Source organism: Dermochelys coriacea, chromosome 21 (assembly GCF_009764565.3).
Source record: "Dermochelys coriacea isolate rDerCor1 chromosome 21, rDerCor1.pri.v4, whole genome shotgun sequence".
Classification (NCBI taxonomy): domain Eukaryota; kingdom Metazoa; phylum Chordata; order Testudines; family Dermochelyidae; genus Dermochelys; species Dermochelys coriacea.
In genome coordinates this window covers 929,661-950,120 of record NC_050088.1, presented here as the reverse complement: position 1 = coordinate 950,120, position 20,460 = coordinate 929,661, and the positions used below count along the sequence as shown (strand labels likewise).

Sequence of the window (20,460 nt, the reverse complement as noted above, 5' to 3'; positions counted from 1 at the left end):
AGTCAGGTGGCTCCTGTTTACCCTCTCTGCTAATACAGAGGCAAGCCAAATGGAATTAAACTGAGAAAAAGGAGACACTTTACACATTTATACACTGTAAATTATTATCCCTTCGAACTCATCAAGGCAAACAGCTTGTAGAATCAAAAAAAAAAGAAAAAAGATATTCACCAACAATATGGACAACAGGTTTCAGAGTAGCAGCCGTGTTAGTCTGTATTCGCAAAAAGAAAAGGAGTACTTGTGGCACCTTAGAGACTAACAAATTTATTAGAGCATAAGCTTTCGTGAGCTACAGCTCACTTCATCGGATGCATCCGATGAAGTGAGCTGTAGCTCACGAAAGCTTATGCTCTAATAAATTTGTTAGTCTCTAAGGTGCCACAAGTACTCCTTTTCAATATGGACAACAGAAGCTATTAAAATCCATCACATGAGATTCGCAGGTTTCTTCAGCTCAGATGAGCACTAAAGTCCAAGTATCTTTACAAAGCATCATCTTCATTGACAACAGATTACATCCTCTTCCCTAATGATGAAGCAGCTCTGCATCTGGAAAGCTATTTCCTCAGGCTATTTCTAGCATTTCTTCTGTGCTTTAAGCAAATTTACTTTACAATCCAACATGTTCCTGGGAGTGAAAAGCACTTTCCACAACTTAACTGCAGCCACCTCTGGGCTGAAATATGGCAGCTATGTAAGCAACATATAGCCATAATTCACACACACATTTAGGACAGGAAATGAAGAACCCCACATCTTAGTTATTGAGACTTTGATTACCTATGTAGGTTGCTCTGTGGAGATATAAGATCCAAGTTCCTTCATTTCCGTCAGCAAGTGCCCAGGAAAGATGCTCTGTGCTTCAGAACAGGTGCCAACCTTTAAGTGAGGTATGAGTTTGGAGACAATACCCCTTGCTCAGGTAGTCCCATAATCCCCCCCCCCCCCCGGGGGTTTCATGCACCTTTCTGCGATGCAGCCAAAGCTGCCCATCTGAGATGGATACTGGGCTAGATGGACCCGGGGCTGATCAGCTTGGCAATTCCTACATTCATGTGATTATGTGGAAGAAAACAGTGCCATAAACCAGAACAGGAATCACGCTCCACCCTTTTGGTTCAGCCCAGTTATAATCGTGACAGAAGCTGTCTAATGGACAAGAGCTACCAACACTGATTTGTCTTAATGTTTTCTCTGAGCTTGAACATTGCTTTTCTCACCCTTGCCTGGCTTTAAGGAGTCAATAATGTTAAAGTGCTTGTGGAGTGAGCGCCAATGAAAAGAGGAATCTCTGCCTTTGCTGTCATTTATTATTCACAGCTATGAGAACTGGGTTGTTAATTGAGAAGAAGAGGGCCAATTATCCAGTTTTCTCTGGCTTTTGTACCCTTGCTGACATCCCTAGGAGAAGCAGAGCACAATGCAGACAGGTGTGGAGCTCAGGCACTCAGGGCTTGGCTACACTTGCGAGTTACAGCACAATAAAGGAGCCCTGGGTACACTAGCTCACTACCCGTCCACATTGGCAAGGCACATAGAGCGCTCTGACTCTGCGGCTACAGTGCTGTTGGTACTCCACCTCCGCGAGTGGGATAATGTTTGCTGCGCCCCCACTGGAGCACCACGGCAACACTGTGAACACGGTGTTGCTTTACTGTGCTCTGATCAGCCTCCGGAAACATCCCATAATCCCCTTAAGTCAAGTGTCTTGTCATTAAGTCTTGTCATTGTTTGCAAAGAGAAAAGGAGTACTTGTGGCACCTTAGAGACTAACAAATTTATTAGAGCATAAGCTTTCGTGAGCTACAGCTCACTTCATCGGATGCATTGTTTGGAATCAGCTGTAAGAATGCGAAAATGCCCATTGAAAGCTCTGTTTCTAACAGCCCGATGCTTATCTCCTCCGAGACAAAGCAACCATTAGTGTGGAATGCTGGGGTGGGGGGAAGAAGAGGGGTCTGCTGCTGTCTGGACTTACAAGATAACATGCTGACATGCTCTCAGGCCCCCCAAAACCCAGTCTCTCTCCCCCCACATACACACAACACACTCCCTGTCACACTCCACACCCCCCCATTTGAAAAGCATGTTGCAGCCACTTGCATGCTGGGATAGCTGCCCATAATGCACTGCTCCCGATGCCGCAAATGTGGCCACACCAGTGTGTTTGAAGCTGTCAGTTTGGACAGACTGCAGTGCTTTCCCTACTGCGCTCTACGAAGGCTGGTTTAACTCAAACGCTCTACATCTGCAAGTGTAGCCATGCCCTCAGGGCCAGAGTCGGGAGTTAAGTTCCCTTGATCATTGGAAAACACAAAAGGTGCTTCAGCATAGAACTGTGCGGTAGTGCTCTAGTAGAGCGAACTCCGGCCTGGGAGAGCTGAAGTCTCTTCTGCTTTGGGGCCAAAACAAGGCAGCTCTCTTTCCCCTCCTAGCCGTTGTTTATCTCACCTACATAAAGAGGTAGATTTATTGAGGCCCTGGTACAAAGAATATTTGGGCCCCCCATACACACCATGGGGGGCTGGGAGGGCCAGGGAGGCCATGCCCCCCACTTTTAAAAGTGTGAGGGCCATGCACACCCCACTTTTTAACACAAGCGTAGTAGCCTTGGGCAGATGCGGAGTGGCGGTGGCAGAGGCTGCACTTCGTGATGGGGTGATCAGCTCCTTGCCAGCCCACGAAGCGCAACCCCTGCTAGAGGCACCAGCCTCTTCCCAGTGAGGGGCTGAGGTGGGCCTTAGCCTCCCTCACCACAGGGCCCTGCCCCCCGCTCCTCCTCTTCCCCACAACCTGCCCCTCCTCCCCCCGAGCCAGGCTGGAAGCCAGAGCTGGGCCAAAATAAGAGCCTCCCTGGGAGTCCGGGCTGCTGTGGGGAGCCCAAGACCATCCACCTGCCCTGAGAAGTACCCCCGGGGGGTGGGAACACAGGCTGGGGATTGCTCTTGGACACCCTGCCCCCTACCCAGAGCATGTCTGGCCTCTCAGGGTGGCTCTTTCCACAGCCTAGCTTCCAGCTTGGCTGGGGGTAGGGCCTCGGGAGGAAGAGGAGGGGCAGGGCTATAGTTCTGGCACTGGTGGTACCCCTACTTCTTTCCAGGTTCTGGTGCTTTTGCGGGGGGCCCCAAATTGGCCAGAGCCCCTAGGCACGGGCCCCGTGGGCTCGTGCTTTCATCCATCACTGCCTACATAGACTGTATGTTCTTCAGGGCAGGGGCCTGAGCTCAGCTTGAGGCTTTTGGATGCTGCTGAAAAACAATAAAAAGACAAATAAAATAAAGCATTCCACAAACCTTGGACCAGCCACAGAGTGTGAACACGACCACCCAGCCGCTCTCGAGGCTCTGTCAGCACAGACTGGGTTTTATGCCTGCGATTAATAACCATGCATCACACCAAAGACCTGGTGAGTCTTGGGTAAAGAGAAAAGGAGTACTTGTGACACCTTAGAGACTAACAAATGTATTTGAACATAAGCTTTCGTGAGCTACAGCTCACTTCATCGGATGCATTTAGTGGAAAATACAGTGGGGAGATTTATATACATAGAGAACATGAAACAATGGGTGTTACCATACACACTGTAAGGAGAACGATCACTTAAGATGAGCTATTATCAGCAGGAGGGCGGGGAGGAGGGGAGAAAACCTTTTGTAGTGATAATCAAGGTGGGCCATTTCCAGCAGTTGACAAGAAAGTCTGTGGAACAGTGTGGGGGAGGGGGAAGTAAACATGGAGAAATAGTTTTACTTTGTGTAATGACCCATCCACTCCCAGTCTCTATTCAAGCCTAAGTTAATTGTATCCATTTTGCAAATTAATTCCAATTCAGCAGTCTCTCATTGGAGTCTGTTTTTGAAGTTTTGTTGTTGAAGAATTCCCACTTTTAGGTCTGTAAGCAAGTGACCAGAGAGATTGAAGTGTTCTCCGACGGGCTTTTGAATGTTATAATTCTTGACGTCTGATTTGTCCGACTTCCCTTACCTACATCGTTCTAACATGCCAGAGGCTTCCCTACCCGGCCCAGTCCAGATCTCTGGTGCTAGGTGCTGCACAAACCAATTAAGAGGCACTCCCTGTGCTAAGGGCCACCGAGCCTAGTGCCCCCCCAGCAGCCCATACAAAGGAGTATTGCAGTTCATAGGGATCTTCATTTCTGCTTCTTATATTTTAATTTGTGTTGGGAAGGGTTGGAACCTTTCCATTTCCTGCATCAGCAGCTCAGGAATGAGATTTGGGCAGGGACAACAGCAGGTGTTAGATGCTTACCCTCTACTACAGCAGCTTCTTTGCTGCTTGGCCCACTCTTTGCTCTTCCCTCACAGAGTTTCCAAACGAACGCTGGGCCTACAGCTCACTGAATAGGAGTCATTCTTAGTTCCATGGGATACAGAGCTCAGCTCCTGAAGGTGTTCTGGGTTTATTTCCTCATTAACCTCATCCCAGTCTCCCCCTATACATTGCAGTAGGATTCCTTTCCCCAGTTGTTGGGTTTCATGACGTGGCTTTGGTTTGCTAGAGGCTGGGGCAATGCAAAGCAAGGCAGTGTGTTCTCGGGATGGTGCCTCCCCCATTCTAGGGAAGGCAAGTGCTGCTGTGAGAGGAACAGGGCACATATGTGGGCTGCTGGACTTTGAAGACAAAGCAGTCTTAGTCACCGCACTGGGAGACCCCTGACACTCCCAGAATTTTAGAGGAAAACTTGCTGTGGCTACACATTTATTGCACCTGAAATAAGCATCACTCTGCATATGACACATAAGCATCCCAACAGCGAGGCTGGCGGACATGGGCACCGCTACGAGACTCAGCCTTCGCTTATAGGCTCAGCACCATGGGCATGTTCTGGGTTGGGGAAAGGAGCAGCTTTCTCAGAACATACACGTAGGGGAGAGCAGCACCCTGAGCAATGAGGCGGAGACATGCAGGGGGTGTTACAAGAGTGACTTACATGCCCAGCCCTGATGGTTTCCAGCCTGGCATTTGCAGACCTATGCTAATTTCTTTGGGCCCTCAGTCAGAGCAGTTCTGGGCTGCACACTGGGATTTGAATGCCAGGGGCTCCCTCTGTTGATGCTAAATGGTAGCTGCTGTTCTCTTGTATTCTAATCTCCACAGAAGCTGTTGCCATGTTATGGTCATTTGTAAGTTTGGCTTAAAAACACCCAAGGAGCGGCTCATCGTGTTTTTTAGAAGAGGAATGAGGGGTAGTTTTGAACGTGCTTTTCCCAGGAAGTCAAGGGCTCCTGTAAAGGAGAGGGGACCCTAAACAGGAATCTGCTACCTTCTCCATCACTTGGGCGATAGGATTTCCCCATTCAAACCCCTTCTAAAGGGGTGGAGGCAGGATTCAAACCAGGAAATCCAAGGATCACCCTTTCCTAAGCAAGCAAGCAACCAACCACTCAACTATAGAGTGATCAAGAGTTCTGTGCTGCCCCAGTTTATACTTAAGTAAAGGGGAACAGCTCCAGAAGGCAAGCCTGAGGCGCTCCCTGTTCAAATGAACTGCCTTTGCCAGCAGAGCATGGACTTGAACCAAATAGGCCAACATCTCAGACATTGGCATTTTAGAGCACTTAGAAATTAAAACAGGTCATTGCTAGGAGGGGACGGGAGCTGTACTTCAGGAGACCTTTCTTTGATCATGATCCCGAACTGGCATCCCAAATGGTACCTAAGGCCTTCTCCTAGCATACAAATTTCCAAACCAATCTGACTCTGTCCATGAACTTTAGAGCACTTTTAAAAAGTTTGCTTTAAAGAGAAACACTACTGGCCCCCTGTGAGTCTCTGTGCCTGTTGGCGTTCCATGGCTTGCTCCCAGCCCCACCGCTTTGTAAAACCACCGTGAACATCTAGTACTGCTGGGATTATTGGGTTTTGGAGCTGGGTGTTGGTCACATCCAGGGAAGACTAGTGACATGCACACACTTGGTGAACATTGCTCATTTTCCCCCCCCAGCTTTGGGAAAAGAAAAATGATTTCTTCCCATCCCACAAACCAGAATGAAATCTCAGCTGTGGTTTGTCAGTAACCTAACTGCAGGCTGTCATTTTTAAGCCTGCTCCCATTAGCTACAGTGTGAGCAGTTTTAAAGGCCACGAGCAGAAACTCTCAGACATGGTTTCAGAGTAGCAGCCGTGTTAGTCTGTATTCGCAAAAAGAAAAGGAGTACTTGTGGCACCTTAAAGACTAACAAATTTATTAGAGCATAAGCTTTCGTGAGCTACAGCTCACTTCATCGGATGGAAAAAACCACCAAATGCATCCGATGAAGTGAGCTGTAGCTCACGAAAGCTTATGCTCTAATAAATTTGTTAGTCTTTAAGGTGCCACAAGTACTCCTTTTCTTTCAGACATGGTTGTTACGCTTATAAGTACACGGGATCTTTTTCACGGGAAAAGGCAATACACCACATTTATTGAAGATACAGTAATCACACACACAGTCCCACCAGTCGATGTTATAATTACCAGTCGAGAGTCCGGATCAATATAGTGGCCAGCTAGGTTAATCACGGGTAGGTAGGAGCCAGGTTCTGTCAGAAGTGACACGATGCTCCGTGGGGAGTCTCGGCAGGATGAACCGCCTTTGCCAAAGTTTCATGGCAAAGCACCCTGTTTATATAGCGATTTTCCTTCATTAGGACCAATGAGTTTTATCAATTGCCGTTTAAGGAATGCTTGTTTTCTTAGATTCTTCTTCTTATCCTTTATCTTGTTCTTTCATCAGTCTCTCAGGGAGATACCCCATGCTGGTTTTGATCACAACTATCTTGTCCCCATTGACAGGTGCCTGCCATATCTTTTAGAGTTATCAGTCTGCCCTCCTCTGACATCTCAATAGGGGCGTGTTGCACTCTCCTGGCGCCTTTACGTGCATCCTCAATTCCGGCCTAGAACATCTGGTCTGGTGATGGCTTTCACACTTATCTTGTAAGAAAACACATTCCTCATTCACACACAAAACAGGATTGATATACACAAAGCATTTGAACAGGATCATCAAATATCAATGCGGAAGAAAACAATCATTGCATTCTTTTGCTTGCTAAATGCTAAGCCTACAACGAAGTGGTGTCCCTAACGGTCTGTCTCTCCCTTGAAATCAGCTTCAGTCACAAGATTCTGACTAACAAATTTATTAGAGCATAAGCTTTCGTGAGCTACAGCTCACTTCATCGGATGAAGTGAGCTGTAGCTCACGAAAGCTTATGCTCTAATAAATTTGTTAGTCTCTAAGGTGCCACGGGTACTCCTTTTCTTTTTGCGAATACAGACTAACACGGCTGCTACTCTGAAAGATTCTGACTGATGCATCTTTACTAATGGCACACTAGGCCATTCCTTTCTGCTTTTAGAAAGGGTGGCTGGAAGGATATGATCAAATCATACATCAATACATTTAATGCATGCCACATTATTATTCTTTATCCTTCATTCTAAATTATACAAAATACAAACAAAATCCTACTACTACATGGTCACACATCAAAAATGATCCGATAGTCTAGGAGGCAGCTCCGTCTCGGCTTTATAAATTAGTGTTTGAATTCATAGTATGAACAGACCTGACCTAACCAGAGAGTTAAGAACCAAGCCATGGGTGAATCAAGTAGTCCTTACTCAGTATGAGTAACAAGATTTAAAGGTAGGTAAGTGCAGTCCAACCCAGGTGCAGCTTTTTCAGAGTCAACAGCCTGTGTCTCAATGGTATCTTTATTGTATCACCACATCCAGCAGGGGAGGGTGGGAAGGACACGGGGTCACATGTCCCCCAAGATTTCTGCCAAGGTTTGCCAGCCCTGCTCAGTCACATGGTGTGGCCGCCCCCCCTTCTACAGCAGCTGCTGGAGCCAGAGCTTTGTGGGGAGAGGCAGGAGCAACAGCTAGGAGCTGCAGGGAGGGCCGCTGCTTTCTAGGAGGGGAGCCTGAGGGTAAGGGGGGAGGGGCAGCCTTGGGGGAAGGGTGACTTGAGCTGTTGGGGAGGGGGAAGCCAAACCTTTACATTGTGTCCCCACTATTAGTAGGTGAAGGTTATCCCTGCTCAAGCTCCCCACCTGCACCCCAGCCCCTGATGTGAAAGCCAAGCACGCCAAAGAATTGAGCTGTGAGGGAGCCCTGCAGTACACAGGCCAAGCACGGCCCGAGTAATGCGAGGACTGGGGGGGCAGGGTTACCGAATGGGGGGGGCAAAGAGCAGGCACAGGAGGGCTATGTGCCCCCATGGGCAGGCTCCTGGCAGAGAGGAAGCCAGTGCAGCCAGGGTATTGCTATGGCACCCTTTTCAGTGTGGGACTGAAGTGCGGTGGGGGCAGCAGAGCAAGCTTCACCTCTCCCCAGGCCAAGATGGGAGCTGGTCTTTAGTCCCAGGCTGCAAACAGAGCAGCCCAGGGCCCTGTTTGTGTGCACTCCAGCTGGGCTCAGCCTGGCTCCAACCACCACCATGGACCTGCTTGCTGTCAAAATCAACCCTGAGGAGAAAAGCATTGGTGTTCTGTGGTCCTGGGCTGCTAGTCACCGCCAGCCTGCTGGGGGAGCAACAACCAGCCCATGCAGCCCCTGCTCCTGGCCTGGCAGCTGGTGCCTCTCTGCAGGGTGTGGCTGGCGGGTGCATCCCCCTTTGGAAACAGCGATTCTAGCACTTACAAAAAGAAAAGGAGTACTTGTGGCACCTTAGAGACTAACAAATTTATTAGAGCATAAGCTTTCGTGAGCTACAGCTCACTTCATCGGATGCACAGGCCATATGGCACCTGGGCCCTGCTGAACCTGTCCCTGTGGGAAGCAATTACTGACGGGTCAGCACCTGCAGACACTAGACCACCAATGGATTTGCATGGCTGCATAATGTGCTGGGCTGCCAGGGCTGGCTCCATGGAAACTGCCTCAGTCAGGAAGGGCCAGGTCTCCCTGTCTCTGCCTGCTTTCTCTCTGCTTCCCCCTGTCCAGCCTTTGCCAGAGTCCAGCCAAAAGCCTCTTGTGTTCCAGTCCGTGGCTGATTGCCCTTTGAACAGTCCTGTCCTGTGCCATGGGGGGCAGGTGCGACAGCTCCTCCCCTTACCCTGGAAGGGCAGCCATCTGGAAGGCGGCTGGGTGCATGTAGCCAGTCAGCGCACAGATGGCCCTTTGGCAGCAAGCCGCCCTGCCATCTGCACTGGACTTTCCCCCTGGGCTGAGACACGCTGTGCACAGGACGGCAGGGGCTATGGATGTCCCTGCAAATGCTTCATCCGGTGACAAGGAGGAGGAAGCATGCGCTGTTGGTAGAAGCTCCCTGCTGTCTGCCCCAGATGGGTCATGTGACTCCCAGGGCAGCATTGGAGGAGGTACTGATGACAGTGCCGGGGCCATAGGCTCCGTAGCCAGCGTCAGCATCAGCCTCACAGGAGGGAGCTGCATTGGCACACTCACAGGAGCCGCTGGGGTCAGGAGGCCTGGTGCTGACATCAGCACCTGGGTTGTAGGTGCCTGCATTGAAGTCAACAACAGTGCAGGCATAGGAGACAGCTGTGACAACGTTGTGAAGGCTGGTGCCGAAGTCGATGATGGTGCCAGAGGAAAGGTCATCAGGCCCGTAGGCGCCGAGGGTGGATGTACAGCAGGAGGCAGTACGTAAGTGGCAGAGGCGACTGAAGACGTCGCTGAGCGTGGGCCCTTGGATTATTTTTTCCACCTAAAGCAGGAAGGTCTCGCCTCGTCTTCTATAAGAGTACACCTGGCTGCCATCTTGGCTTTCCACCCGGGGGTACAGGGCTGCTTGGTTTTCACTAACTCCCAGTAAGCCGCCTCCTGAAGGGTCTCGACAGGTTGTACCTGCATGTCTGCCAACTGGTTCCTGCTTGGGCCCTTAACCTGGTCCTCAACCTGGTCCTCTCTAGGCTCATGGGCACCCCTTTGAGCCTCTAGCAATATGCTCCCTGCTCTACCTCTTCTACAAGGCCACGTTCTTGGTGGCAATAACCTCAGCCCAGAGGGTATCGGAGCCGGCATACACAGTGTTTTTTAAGGACAAGGTTCAGCTCAGATCCCATCTGGCCTTCCTCCCGAAGGTGGTATCGCAGTTCCACATCAACCAGGACATTTTGCTCCTGGTGTTCTATCCCAAGCCTCATGCGAGTAGCAGGGAGCAGAGACTCCACACACTCGATGTCCGCAGAGCGCTGGCTTTTTACATAGAAAGGACAAAACCATTCAGGAAATCGGTAGTGCTTTTTGTCGCAGTAGCGGACAGGATGAAGGGCCAGCCTGTTTCAACACAGAGCATTTTATCATGGATTGTGGCCTGCATTACCCAGTGCTACAATCTAGCAGAGATCCTAGCGCACTCTACAAGGGCACAAGCTTCATCAACAGCCTTCCTGGCCCAAGTCCCCACCCAGGAAATCTGCAGGGCGGCGATGCGGTCATCGATACACACTTTCGCCGCACACTATGTAATTACTAGACAGGCCAGAGATGATGCAGCCTTTGGTAGAGCAGTACTCCAGTCAGTGGACAGCTTTGACCCCACCTCCTAATTTTGCTTGGGAGTCACCTGATTGGAATCAACATGAACAAGCACTCAAAATAAAAAAAACATTATTCACCTTCTCGTAACTGCTTGAGATGTGTTGTTCATGTCCATTCCAATACCTATCCTTCTACTTCTCTGTCACTGAGGGCGTGACTCCAGGGGGCGCCCAAGCCGACCTGATGGATGCTGCTAAGGAAAAAATCTTCCGGCTATCGTGCACGTGCGCACGCACACACCTGATTGGAATGGACATGAACACATCTTGAACAGTTACGAGAAGGTAACTGTTTTATCTCCCTCCTGCACCCACATGGGAAAACTGACTTAGATGCACAAAGCAGCTGGCAGTGCTGCTCACTCCCCCACTGGACTGTTGCTCCTCCGCCCTAGGGGGCTGTGAGGGGAGAGCAAGGAGTGATGTCAGGCTCCCTGCATCCAGGTCACTTTCCCTGCGGGCTGTAGAAGGGGACGGCAGAAGAGCAGCAGCTTCTGCACAGTGTAGGTGGGGAAAGTGACTGGATGCAAGGAGCCCTGGTATGTGTTGGGACTGTGTGAAAGGGGGAGAGAGGCCCCCCAGTGTATGAGCATGCTGTCTCTTTAAGAAAGCACTGTGGGTCAGGATCCTGAAGGTGTGTTCGGACACAAGCAACCCCCAGCAACCCTGGACCCAGAGAGGCAGGAGTAGTAGGAGGTGGAATTGGGTCACCTCGGGCCAACCACACACCGGCTAGATGAGGACCACTTCTAACCCCTGCAGAGCTGGGCCAGCCACAAACTGCTGCCCTGCAGCTGGAAGGCGCCCAAGCTCATTAGCACCACCCGGTGAGGCTCCTGTCTCTGCTCCTGTTCTGCCTTCGGCCTGAAGCTTCCATCACATGCTGGTGCTGGAACTCCCAGAGGTCAGTTGTTCTCTGCTCACAGGCACCATCTCCTAGTGCTCAGCCTCACGCACACTGGCCCATACAGTGCCATGCCCAGCTTCTGTTGGCAAGTACAAATAAGAAAAATGCAACAAAGACAAATATTAGAAAATGACCAACTTCACTGCTAAATACTATCCCTGAGGTTCGTATACTGCCTTGAACTCAGCCCCTTCAGTTGCACAGCACATACCTCCTGTTGCACCACAGGCGTGAGTGGGAGGAGGGGTTAGTTATGCTGTTCTCCCCTCTATGAACCAGGCCATGCAGCAAGACAAATTGCATGGCCAGCAAGTTACTCCCATTTGTGAGGACCATGGGCTGTTGGGCACTGGGATTCATGGGCTCTCTTTTTAGCACTGTGAACAGCTTCTGCTCTACTGGTCAGACAGTGACAACTGTAACAGGGCCCGTGTGGATCACCTACAGGGACAAAGCCAGGACAGCCCCAGCAGAGTCAAACCTCTGTATACGGTCAAGACCCTAGAGGGCAATACAAAGCCCCTCGGGTAGTGTGGATCACAGCATTACTAATCTGGCACATCCCTTCTGAAAGGCTGCATGGTAAAGCAGAGAAGTAGCCTCAAGCAGAAGGGTTTTATACTTTTAATTTTAATTCCCACCTATTGGGTGTTCTTTTGATTCATGTAATTGTCCAGTTTATTTTTGAAGCCTGCGTAGGAATTAGCCTCACTGATACATTGTGGTGGTGAGCTACACAGGCTAATTCTGCATAGAGTACTTCCTTTTGTCAGGAGGAGTTTGGTTTAACATGCTTTGTTCCTGCATTATGGGAGAGAGTGAACAGGAGCATAATGGCACACAATCCAACCCTGAATACAGGCCTTCAAGCACTGGAATACTCAACCGTCAACTGCCAACACCACGCTGATCTTTAAAATTGCGGCCTGCAATAAGAGGGGAATGACTAAAAGAAGGCACTTTGCAGACAACAGCTAATCTCCACCCTGGGATAAGAGCATTCTGAAATCGCATTTTCTCTGTGGATATAGTTCTTGCCAATGTTGGAGTGTCTTGGCCAGTGGCAGTAACTGTGCCGTGGTTCCAAACTTAGTTTTCCTCATCCCAGGGCTAAGTGGCTGTCTTCATCTGCTGGTGTTTTGGAGGTACGGGAGAAGGGGTTAAAAGCCCTAAACCTTGACAGCTGGAAACCAAACTCTCCTTTCTGATGTAGGGAAGATTCTGAATCTCACTGAAGCAAGCCAGGACAAAGGTCACCAAAGAGAAACAAGCTAGAATGAAAGAGGAAATCTGTTCCCAGCAGATTGAATGGAGACAGACACGGTGCTGAAACTGACAGAAGAGAGTCCAGCCACAGGGGCAGGCCAGATGAACAGCACAGTAGGAGATGGAGCAGATGGTCTGGCCGAAGCGCTGACAAGGCTGAGACTGTTCCATATGCAGAGGGGAGAATGCACTCAACTTTACAGATAAGCTGAAAGACGCACACAATAAAACCTCCACCCCCAGAGTTCCCATGGGCCTGTTACCCCGGACCCCCAAGTCCCAGCACTTGGGGAGGTGCCTGTTTAAGGCAGAACATTTTAGCAGATTTAGATTTAATCTCATGAAAAACTCCAACTGTAAGAACAGTTTTCAGAGTAGTAGCCGTGTTAGTCTGTATTCACAAAAAAAAAGTACTTGTGGCACCTTAGACTAAAATTTATTTGAGCATAAGCTTTTGTGAGCTACAGCTCACTTCAGGGACAATGGAACAGATGCCTGGGAAAGTTGTGGAAGCGCCTTTCCTGGAGATTTTCAAAAGGGGGCTGGGTAGCAACCTACCTTGGATGGTTTAGACCAGAGATTCTCTACCTTTCCAGACTACTGCACCCCTTTCAAGAGTCTGATTTGTCTTGCATACCCCCACGTTTCACCTCACTTAAAAACTACTTGCTTAGTACGGAACTGAATCAGACAAAAATACAGAAGTGTCACAGCACACTATTACTGAAAAACTGCTGATTCATTTTTACCATATAGTTATAAAATAAATTGAAATATAAATATTGTACTTGCATTTCAGTGTATAATATATAAAGCAGTATAAACAAGTCATTGTCTGTATGACATTTCAGTTTGTACCGACTTCGCTAGTGCTTTTTATATAGTGTGTTGTAAAACTAGGAAAATATCTAGATGAATATATGTACCCCCTGGAAGACATCTATGTCCTCCGGGGGTATGGGTACCCCTCACTGCGAACTACTGGTGTAGACCCAACAAATCCTGCATCTTGGCAGGGGGCTAGGCTAAATGACCTTTGTGGTCCCTTCTAACCCCACAGTTCTATTACTAGTGGCAGATTACAGAGCCAGCATCTCAAAATGTGCAGCTCTGGAAACCTTTCTAGATGCATTTGTGGGTATGGGGATCAGGGTGGACACAAACATCTCTATAAAGACAAATGCTAGGGCTGGTAGCAAAATATTCTCACCCAAAAGACAAGAGTTTGCTTTCAGATCCATCCCTCTTTCTGCTACAGCCCACCACAGATACATGCGTTTGTGGACAGTGCTCAGCTGAGAGCACAGATTTTCAATGGATGTGTTTGCAAGAAGTAACACCTTGTATTTCAGCAAAATCTTAAGTTAACACTGCTTAGTGCTACAGAGGCAGCACCTTCTATCTAGGTGCTTGTATGGTACCCAATCACTTGAAGAAAATCACTCTCTTTCCATCCCACCCACAGGAGACTTAGTCAGTGGGGCTTTGGTGTGCATGTGCAGGAGCGATGGTGTGTTACGTGTGGAAAACTTGGCTTTCCTAAGTGTTTCCCCATCCTAGATTTTAAGGCCAGAAGGGATGTTGTGATCATCTCATCTCCTGCAGAACCCACAACCACAGGACTTAACAGAATTCTTGCTTAAAACTAACAGCTGTGGTTGAATAGGGCACACCTGAGTAGGAGTAGTTTTGCATTTAGTTCTGCATGTGAGAAGGCCTGTGGTCATACCTGGGACAACAAACAATTCTCATCTTTCCAAGACCTCTCTTTTACAAATAGGATGGAGCTGATTGCAAGGTATAACAGCCAAACTATCTGGCTCAACCACCATCATGAGCAAGCAGCTGTTACCCAGGCTGAAGTGTTCCTGGTGGTGTGTGTGTGCACACGGACGCTTTCCTACAAGCACTCACGCAGACAGCATTCAAACAAAGAAAAGGAGGACTTGTGGCACCTTAGAGACTAAAATTTATTTGAGCATAAGCTTTTGTGAGCTACAGCTCACGAAAGCTTATGCTCAAATAAATTTGGTAGTCTCTAAGGTGCCACAAGTACTCCTTTTCTTTTTGTGAATACACAGACCTAACACGGCTGCTACTCTGAAACCCGTCATTCAAACATGAGAGCCTCTACAGCCCAAGAGGAAGAAATTTCAAAGCCATGCAACCTCCTTTCCTCACACTCCCCAGAACTAAATTTCTAGATAACTTCCTACCATTTAGCTACCATTCAGAGACGGCCCTCTCCAAAACAATAATTGGGCAAGCCAAGAATGCACCTTTCTGGTACTATCCAGTCTAGTCTCATTTTAAAATGAGTAAAAACCATGATGGAGAGATGGGTGGCAACAGCAAAGCCAAAGGAGGGAGAGAAACAAGGACCATTAGACAAAAATCATGCTAGGAATGCACTTTACACCTTATCCTGTTCTAGCTCATGCTCCAGATACTGCTCTCTTCTTCATTTGATAGACAGTCTTGCCCAACAATGGAGTTTACTTTTATTTGTACAAACTTTTGGTCTAAGTATTTACTGTTACCCACTATTGTGAAAATGACTTATCAAAATACATTTGTGCCCTCTAAAGGTCTAGTTCAGATTTGCAAAAAAGAAACTCAAATTGAAAAATTCTGCATTTTTCTAATTTAATAGAAATAACCAAAACAAAGTGGTTTTCAAACAATGCTTTAAACTGATCTAGTACAACTTCTACACCACATTCCAGAGCATTTAAACAAGAAATATTTACAGGCAGCTAATGTATTAAATAACCATGAAAAGAAAAAACTCGCCTTTATTACACACCAGCAAAAAACACAGGAACAGAACAATTAGAAACTGTAACTGTTGAAGTTAAATATGATTATTCAGATAATACAATATCACAGAAACAGCACTTTTTGAAGAATCATACTGAAGAATGACCAAAGTTAACTATGTGCAAAAAAGTTTAATTGCTGGAAATAAGAAATTATTGAGATTGCTGTGAAGTTAACCCCTCCATGAGTATGCTTACATATAAAATTAAAACAGGCTTGCAATTGCACAAATCTTTATAGGCTATATACATGTTTCATGATGTTTTGAACTTAAGAAATGTTCACATTCGCAGATCATTACCAGACATGCATTTTATTTTTTTATTCCTTTAAATTTAGGTCACACTCTAGAGGGAATGCTATAATAAGTCAGCCTTATAAAATTCTTTTAGTACCTTTCCTTGTATAAATTCAGTTAATTTTAAAGAAAGCAGCTTTCGGTTGTAAAGATCATTCAATAGAAAAGGGCAAAACTGCATTTCATACATTTAATAGTTTAGTTACAATAAAGATACCCAAATTAACTGCAATTTTTGAAAACTACTTTGATTCGGATACATTAAAAAGCATATAAAGGAGGACCCGAGTAAGCAAACACAAGGAATTAAGATGGAAGTGTTACTGTACATGCATTTTTGACAAAGTAAAAGAAATTGCTATATCTGAAGTTACAATGTATATGTTTAGTCTGAAATATGTCTATGTAAACTGTGGCATATACATTTTTTAAAAAAGTACCTCCATTATTTACTCAAACACCTACTTTTTAAAAAAATATGTAACTTTCCCCAATTTTTAAAATAAAATGCCACACTATATTGTCAATAACTCCTGCACACTTTGTTTTAAAAGCTAGACTTGGTGATATGCATACAAACTTTCCTATAAAACCACTATCCAAAGGAAAGGATTCCTGTCATGCTAACAGGCAACAGACAAAGCAGTTTTATTGCTTTTTCCAAGGAAGAGAATAAGAAAACAAGAAAAATAGCCTACATCCAGTACATCATACACACAACTTTAAAACACTGTTGCCATTACCTAAGCTTAAATAGGATCAGCTAATAAACTAGGTTATACAACAGAATGGTAAGTTTGGGTTAATTTTAAAGATCTCAGATAGTTAGTTCTGGTAGCTTGCAGAAATGTTTATAAAACATTTCACTGATCCAGTGTTGAATATGTTGACATACCATCAGTGCCATACCACATAGTATTAATGGTGACATTTCACAAGAAACAAGCTATCTACACTTAACAGAGCATTTGTACTTCTTTTAAAAGTTAGAGGAACCACCTTTTTGGATAGTAACTCAGCCTTAACATTGCATGGTAGGCCATTTAATTCCAGGGCACAGTTAAGTAAGAGACCTGAACCTATGTAGCTGGTTAAATTAACACTAATCACTAGTAATTACATGGCAGGATACCTGCTGAGGTAATTGAGAAGTCCACAATTAGCACTCTGTACACTTTTCACTCCTGTTTCAAAGCAAGTTGCCTTTTACTTTTTTGGATTAACTTAAACTGCAGAACCATTTACAACAAAAAGTGAGATGCGAATGATCTTTTTACAGGAGCATTTAAAAATCAGAGCATATAGTTATATCACATGCCAAAATATCTTCTTGCTATCACATTAGAACATTGCAACTGTGCAGATAAACTGTGATGCATGCACAGTGCACCCCAATATCTGCTACAAGGCTAAACCTTAATGTAAGGCATGTTCTAAATTCCAATGTAGCTCACAACTTTTATTTGCATCTATTGCACACACATCCTTCAGTACCTATCAACTGCTAAACAGAGGCTGCTCCAAATGTGTCCAGATGTTAATACAAAACTAATCAACTTGCTATTAAGTAAAATATATGCAACCCGGCATAAATACATTTTGGCTGAGCGAACTCTGAACAGTTCTAGGATCAATTTATGATCATAGTCTAAGGGAAGAAGCAGATTAAAGTAGCTTATATATCCGTCAGCATCCTTTATGAATGGAACCTAGCTAATTCCAAAAAGTTATTCTGATTTAGTATATTTGGAGTACCAAAACGGAAAGAAAAAATGAAAAATATTTACTTGATTGAATTGTTCTTCATTCTCAGTTACTTGATTGGACTGTTCATTAATTTGTTGTACACAAGTTAAGAAAATTTAAGATTTCTTGCCAACAGTTCAAATTTCATATAATCAATAGCAATAATCTTTACGGTCATCTGCAGAGATGAAAGGAAAAACCAACTTGTTAAAGTTTACTGGATAATGGGCAAGAATAAAACTTGAACTGTGACCAGGATCAAAGTTCAATGTCACTAACTGTGGTTTGTAGATGGAACTAATGGAATACAGGCTACTTTAAACAAAATTCCTCATAGTGAGTCTACCTGTTTATATGGAGAAGAACAAATCTAAAGTGTCTGAGAGGTTATTTCAAAATGTTAAGAAATCTGCAGAATGTAGTGTTTAAATGCCATAAAAACTGGCAACACAAACTGAAGACAATCCACGAAATCTCATTTTCCACTGTTAATTCAATCGTGAATATTCCTTTTCAAATTGACAAGTTTTTCTGAGATAAACTAGAAACTGACAGGGAATAGGTGATGAGTGTAGCCACTAAGTGATCTAATCTTACCAAAAGGTTAGAATTTCCTATGCATACTTCCCATCCTTCTCTTTTGACACTCAAAGGTCTAACAAAGCATCACTCATGAATGTACATAAGTATATTTTTTAAAGAAGTTGAGTAACTACTTTTTGCATTCAAATATAAATGGTTTATAATGATTACTGTAAATGGGACAAAATCCTTTGAGAAAACATCATTTGAACAAAATAAAACAAAAGGATCCAACACTTTTGTTCAAGTGTAACGTTAAGATAACCTAAGGAAGTAAGACAAAGCCGTAAATGCCTTCAAATCCCTTTCATTATTTTAGAGGGGATTTAGTCGCATGTGAATTTATTTTTTTCTATGTAAATAGAAAATTAATCCTAAGTGTTTTGCATAAAGAATTTTTAGAGCACGATTTAGGTTGATTCAATACATTTTTTTCCTAAAAATATTTACCTCTACTTTATGGTTAAGTTAAATCTTTCTTTACATGCAACGCATGTCATATGAATCATTCATGCTGAATGTAAAAAAAAAAAAAAAATCATTTGCCACAGATCTGCTGTATTTAAGCAAAATTTCATGTCAAATTTATATTCTGGTTACCCTGATCTGGTCTGCGTTCACACAAAGGACTGTTTCATCTTATTCTAACAAAAGATTAATCTGTACAAAGGCTAAAAATTACATTTCTTGGTGCCAATCCTTGCAGATCAGGCCAATAGAGGAAGTTTAACCAGTTCATTGTGCAGGTATGTCTACCCACAAATGCTGCACTCAAAGGAGTTTTCAATGGGAAGGTATAGCAGTGGTGCCTACTTTATACAGAGTTTGGATAGGGACTGATCTATTTTCAGAATTCAACCAGAAATCACTCAAAATTTCAAACCCTGGTCTGTGCAAGTGCTTCATTTTGTGGCTGGATAAGTAACCCAATTCCAACAGGTTTATTCTGATCTTTCTAGATATTTCACTCAAGCTGCTTCTGAAGAAAGTTCTGAGTGGTTCTCTAATAGAATTAGATAGAACCTCAATATGAATGCAAAGTTAGAAATAGACAGCATATATTACAAATCTGTTCTTGATAGGAACATTAGTAAGAATACATATAAGCTTAAAAACAGCTCAGCAAATGTTGCTGAGCTGCAAAAAATTTCAGTCCACTATTTACAAATAAGACAAAGTGAATACAGAAAATTTTACACATTTGGTAGTCAGATTATTGTTTGCCAATAGTGGTCTATCAGAAACTGATATTAAGGAAGACTGGAAAATCACCAGTTGTCTTCTCAGCCTAAATATGCAAGTACAGAAAATTATATAACTAATATTGGCGCTATCTGCATCTGCAGGGGGATTTGGAAGAGACAATAAAATCTTAATTCCAACAAGAAATGCATTTAAGTGTTCTGTGTATAGGACTCCATTAATAACTATGCATGAACCCTACTGAAAAGCATTCATTGCAACCATGCCTAGTCCTGCGTGTATTAAGAACTCACACTCCTGCACTTGCCAATTTAGAACAGTTTAATGATCATTTGTAATGCTTCTATACATAAAATGTTGTAAAGAAAGCGGAATCTAGATATTTGAATTAACACAGAAGTTCAGTTACTCACAACATCACTTAAATGAGAAGGTGATAAAAGCAATGATGCAATTCACACTTAAGTTCACACAAGAGGGGATTTTTTAGCCAAGTTCCTTACAGTTTAGACAGCAGTCCATATGAAAGTGATATATAGTTGCTGTATTGGTCCAGTCTTGCAGAAAAGTTCACTAAGCAGCATGACAGTCCACTTATCTGTACAAGGAGCATCCTATATCAACTCTGCATCTTTATCAACATTCACCCACCTCCAACTGTGAGAACATGCCAAGAGTGTCCTCGGGAAAAGAAAAGGGAATTCCAAGTAATCCAACCCCACAAAAAATTACAACTGAACTTTTCCCCCTTTGACAAGAATGTTTCTGTACACATTTATTGTAATCTAATACTGTCTAAAAGCTATCAGCTTCTTCAAAATGACCACTGAAGGCATGATGATATTCCAGGAACACTTAAATAACAGTTTTTACAATAGGTTTAGGTCCATATCATCAGATTACTTTATATGCACTGGTCTTTCATCTGATTTTAGACGTTTTCTACGTGGCTGTATAAAATCTTCATCGGAGTCCTCAGTTATTTCACCATCATCCTCCTCCTGCTCAAATTCAGGCAAAGGTTGGAAGGTCCTGTCTGGGTAGATGTCTGTAAGTTTATCTTCAAAGTACAACGCAACTGCCTTCCCTGCCTGTGCTACTTCTGAATCAGCCTGCAAAT

At 44.9% G+C, this 20,460-nt stretch overlaps 1 protein-coding gene and 1 long non-coding RNA gene across 3 annotated transcripts in view; one reads left to right on the top strand and one right to left on the bottom strand.

The window, feature by feature from the left end:
• The first annotated feature begins 3,056 nt into the window (after window positions 1-3,056).
• LOC122457127 lies at window positions 3,057-10,781 on the top strand. The gene is made up of 3 exons (XR_006276477.1): window positions 3,057-3,068; window positions 4,652-4,656; window positions 10,670-10,781. It is a non-coding gene; the product is annotated as an uncharacterized LOC122457127 (long non-coding RNA).
• A 4,539-nt stretch (window positions 10,782-15,320) lies between these two features.
• TRIM33 (tripartite motif containing 33) overlaps window positions 15,321-20,460 on the bottom strand; it is a 74,891-nt gene continuing 69,751 nt past the window's right edge. For both annotated transcript variants that reach the window (XM_038379746.2, XM_043500309.1), the window contains one exon: window positions 15,321-20,452. In XM_038379746.2, coding sequence (XP_038235674.2) covers window positions 20,240-20,452 — 213 coding nt within the window. In that variant the 3' untranslated portion in view covers window positions 15,321-20,239. The remainder of the gene's footprint in view (window positions 20,453-20,460) is intronic.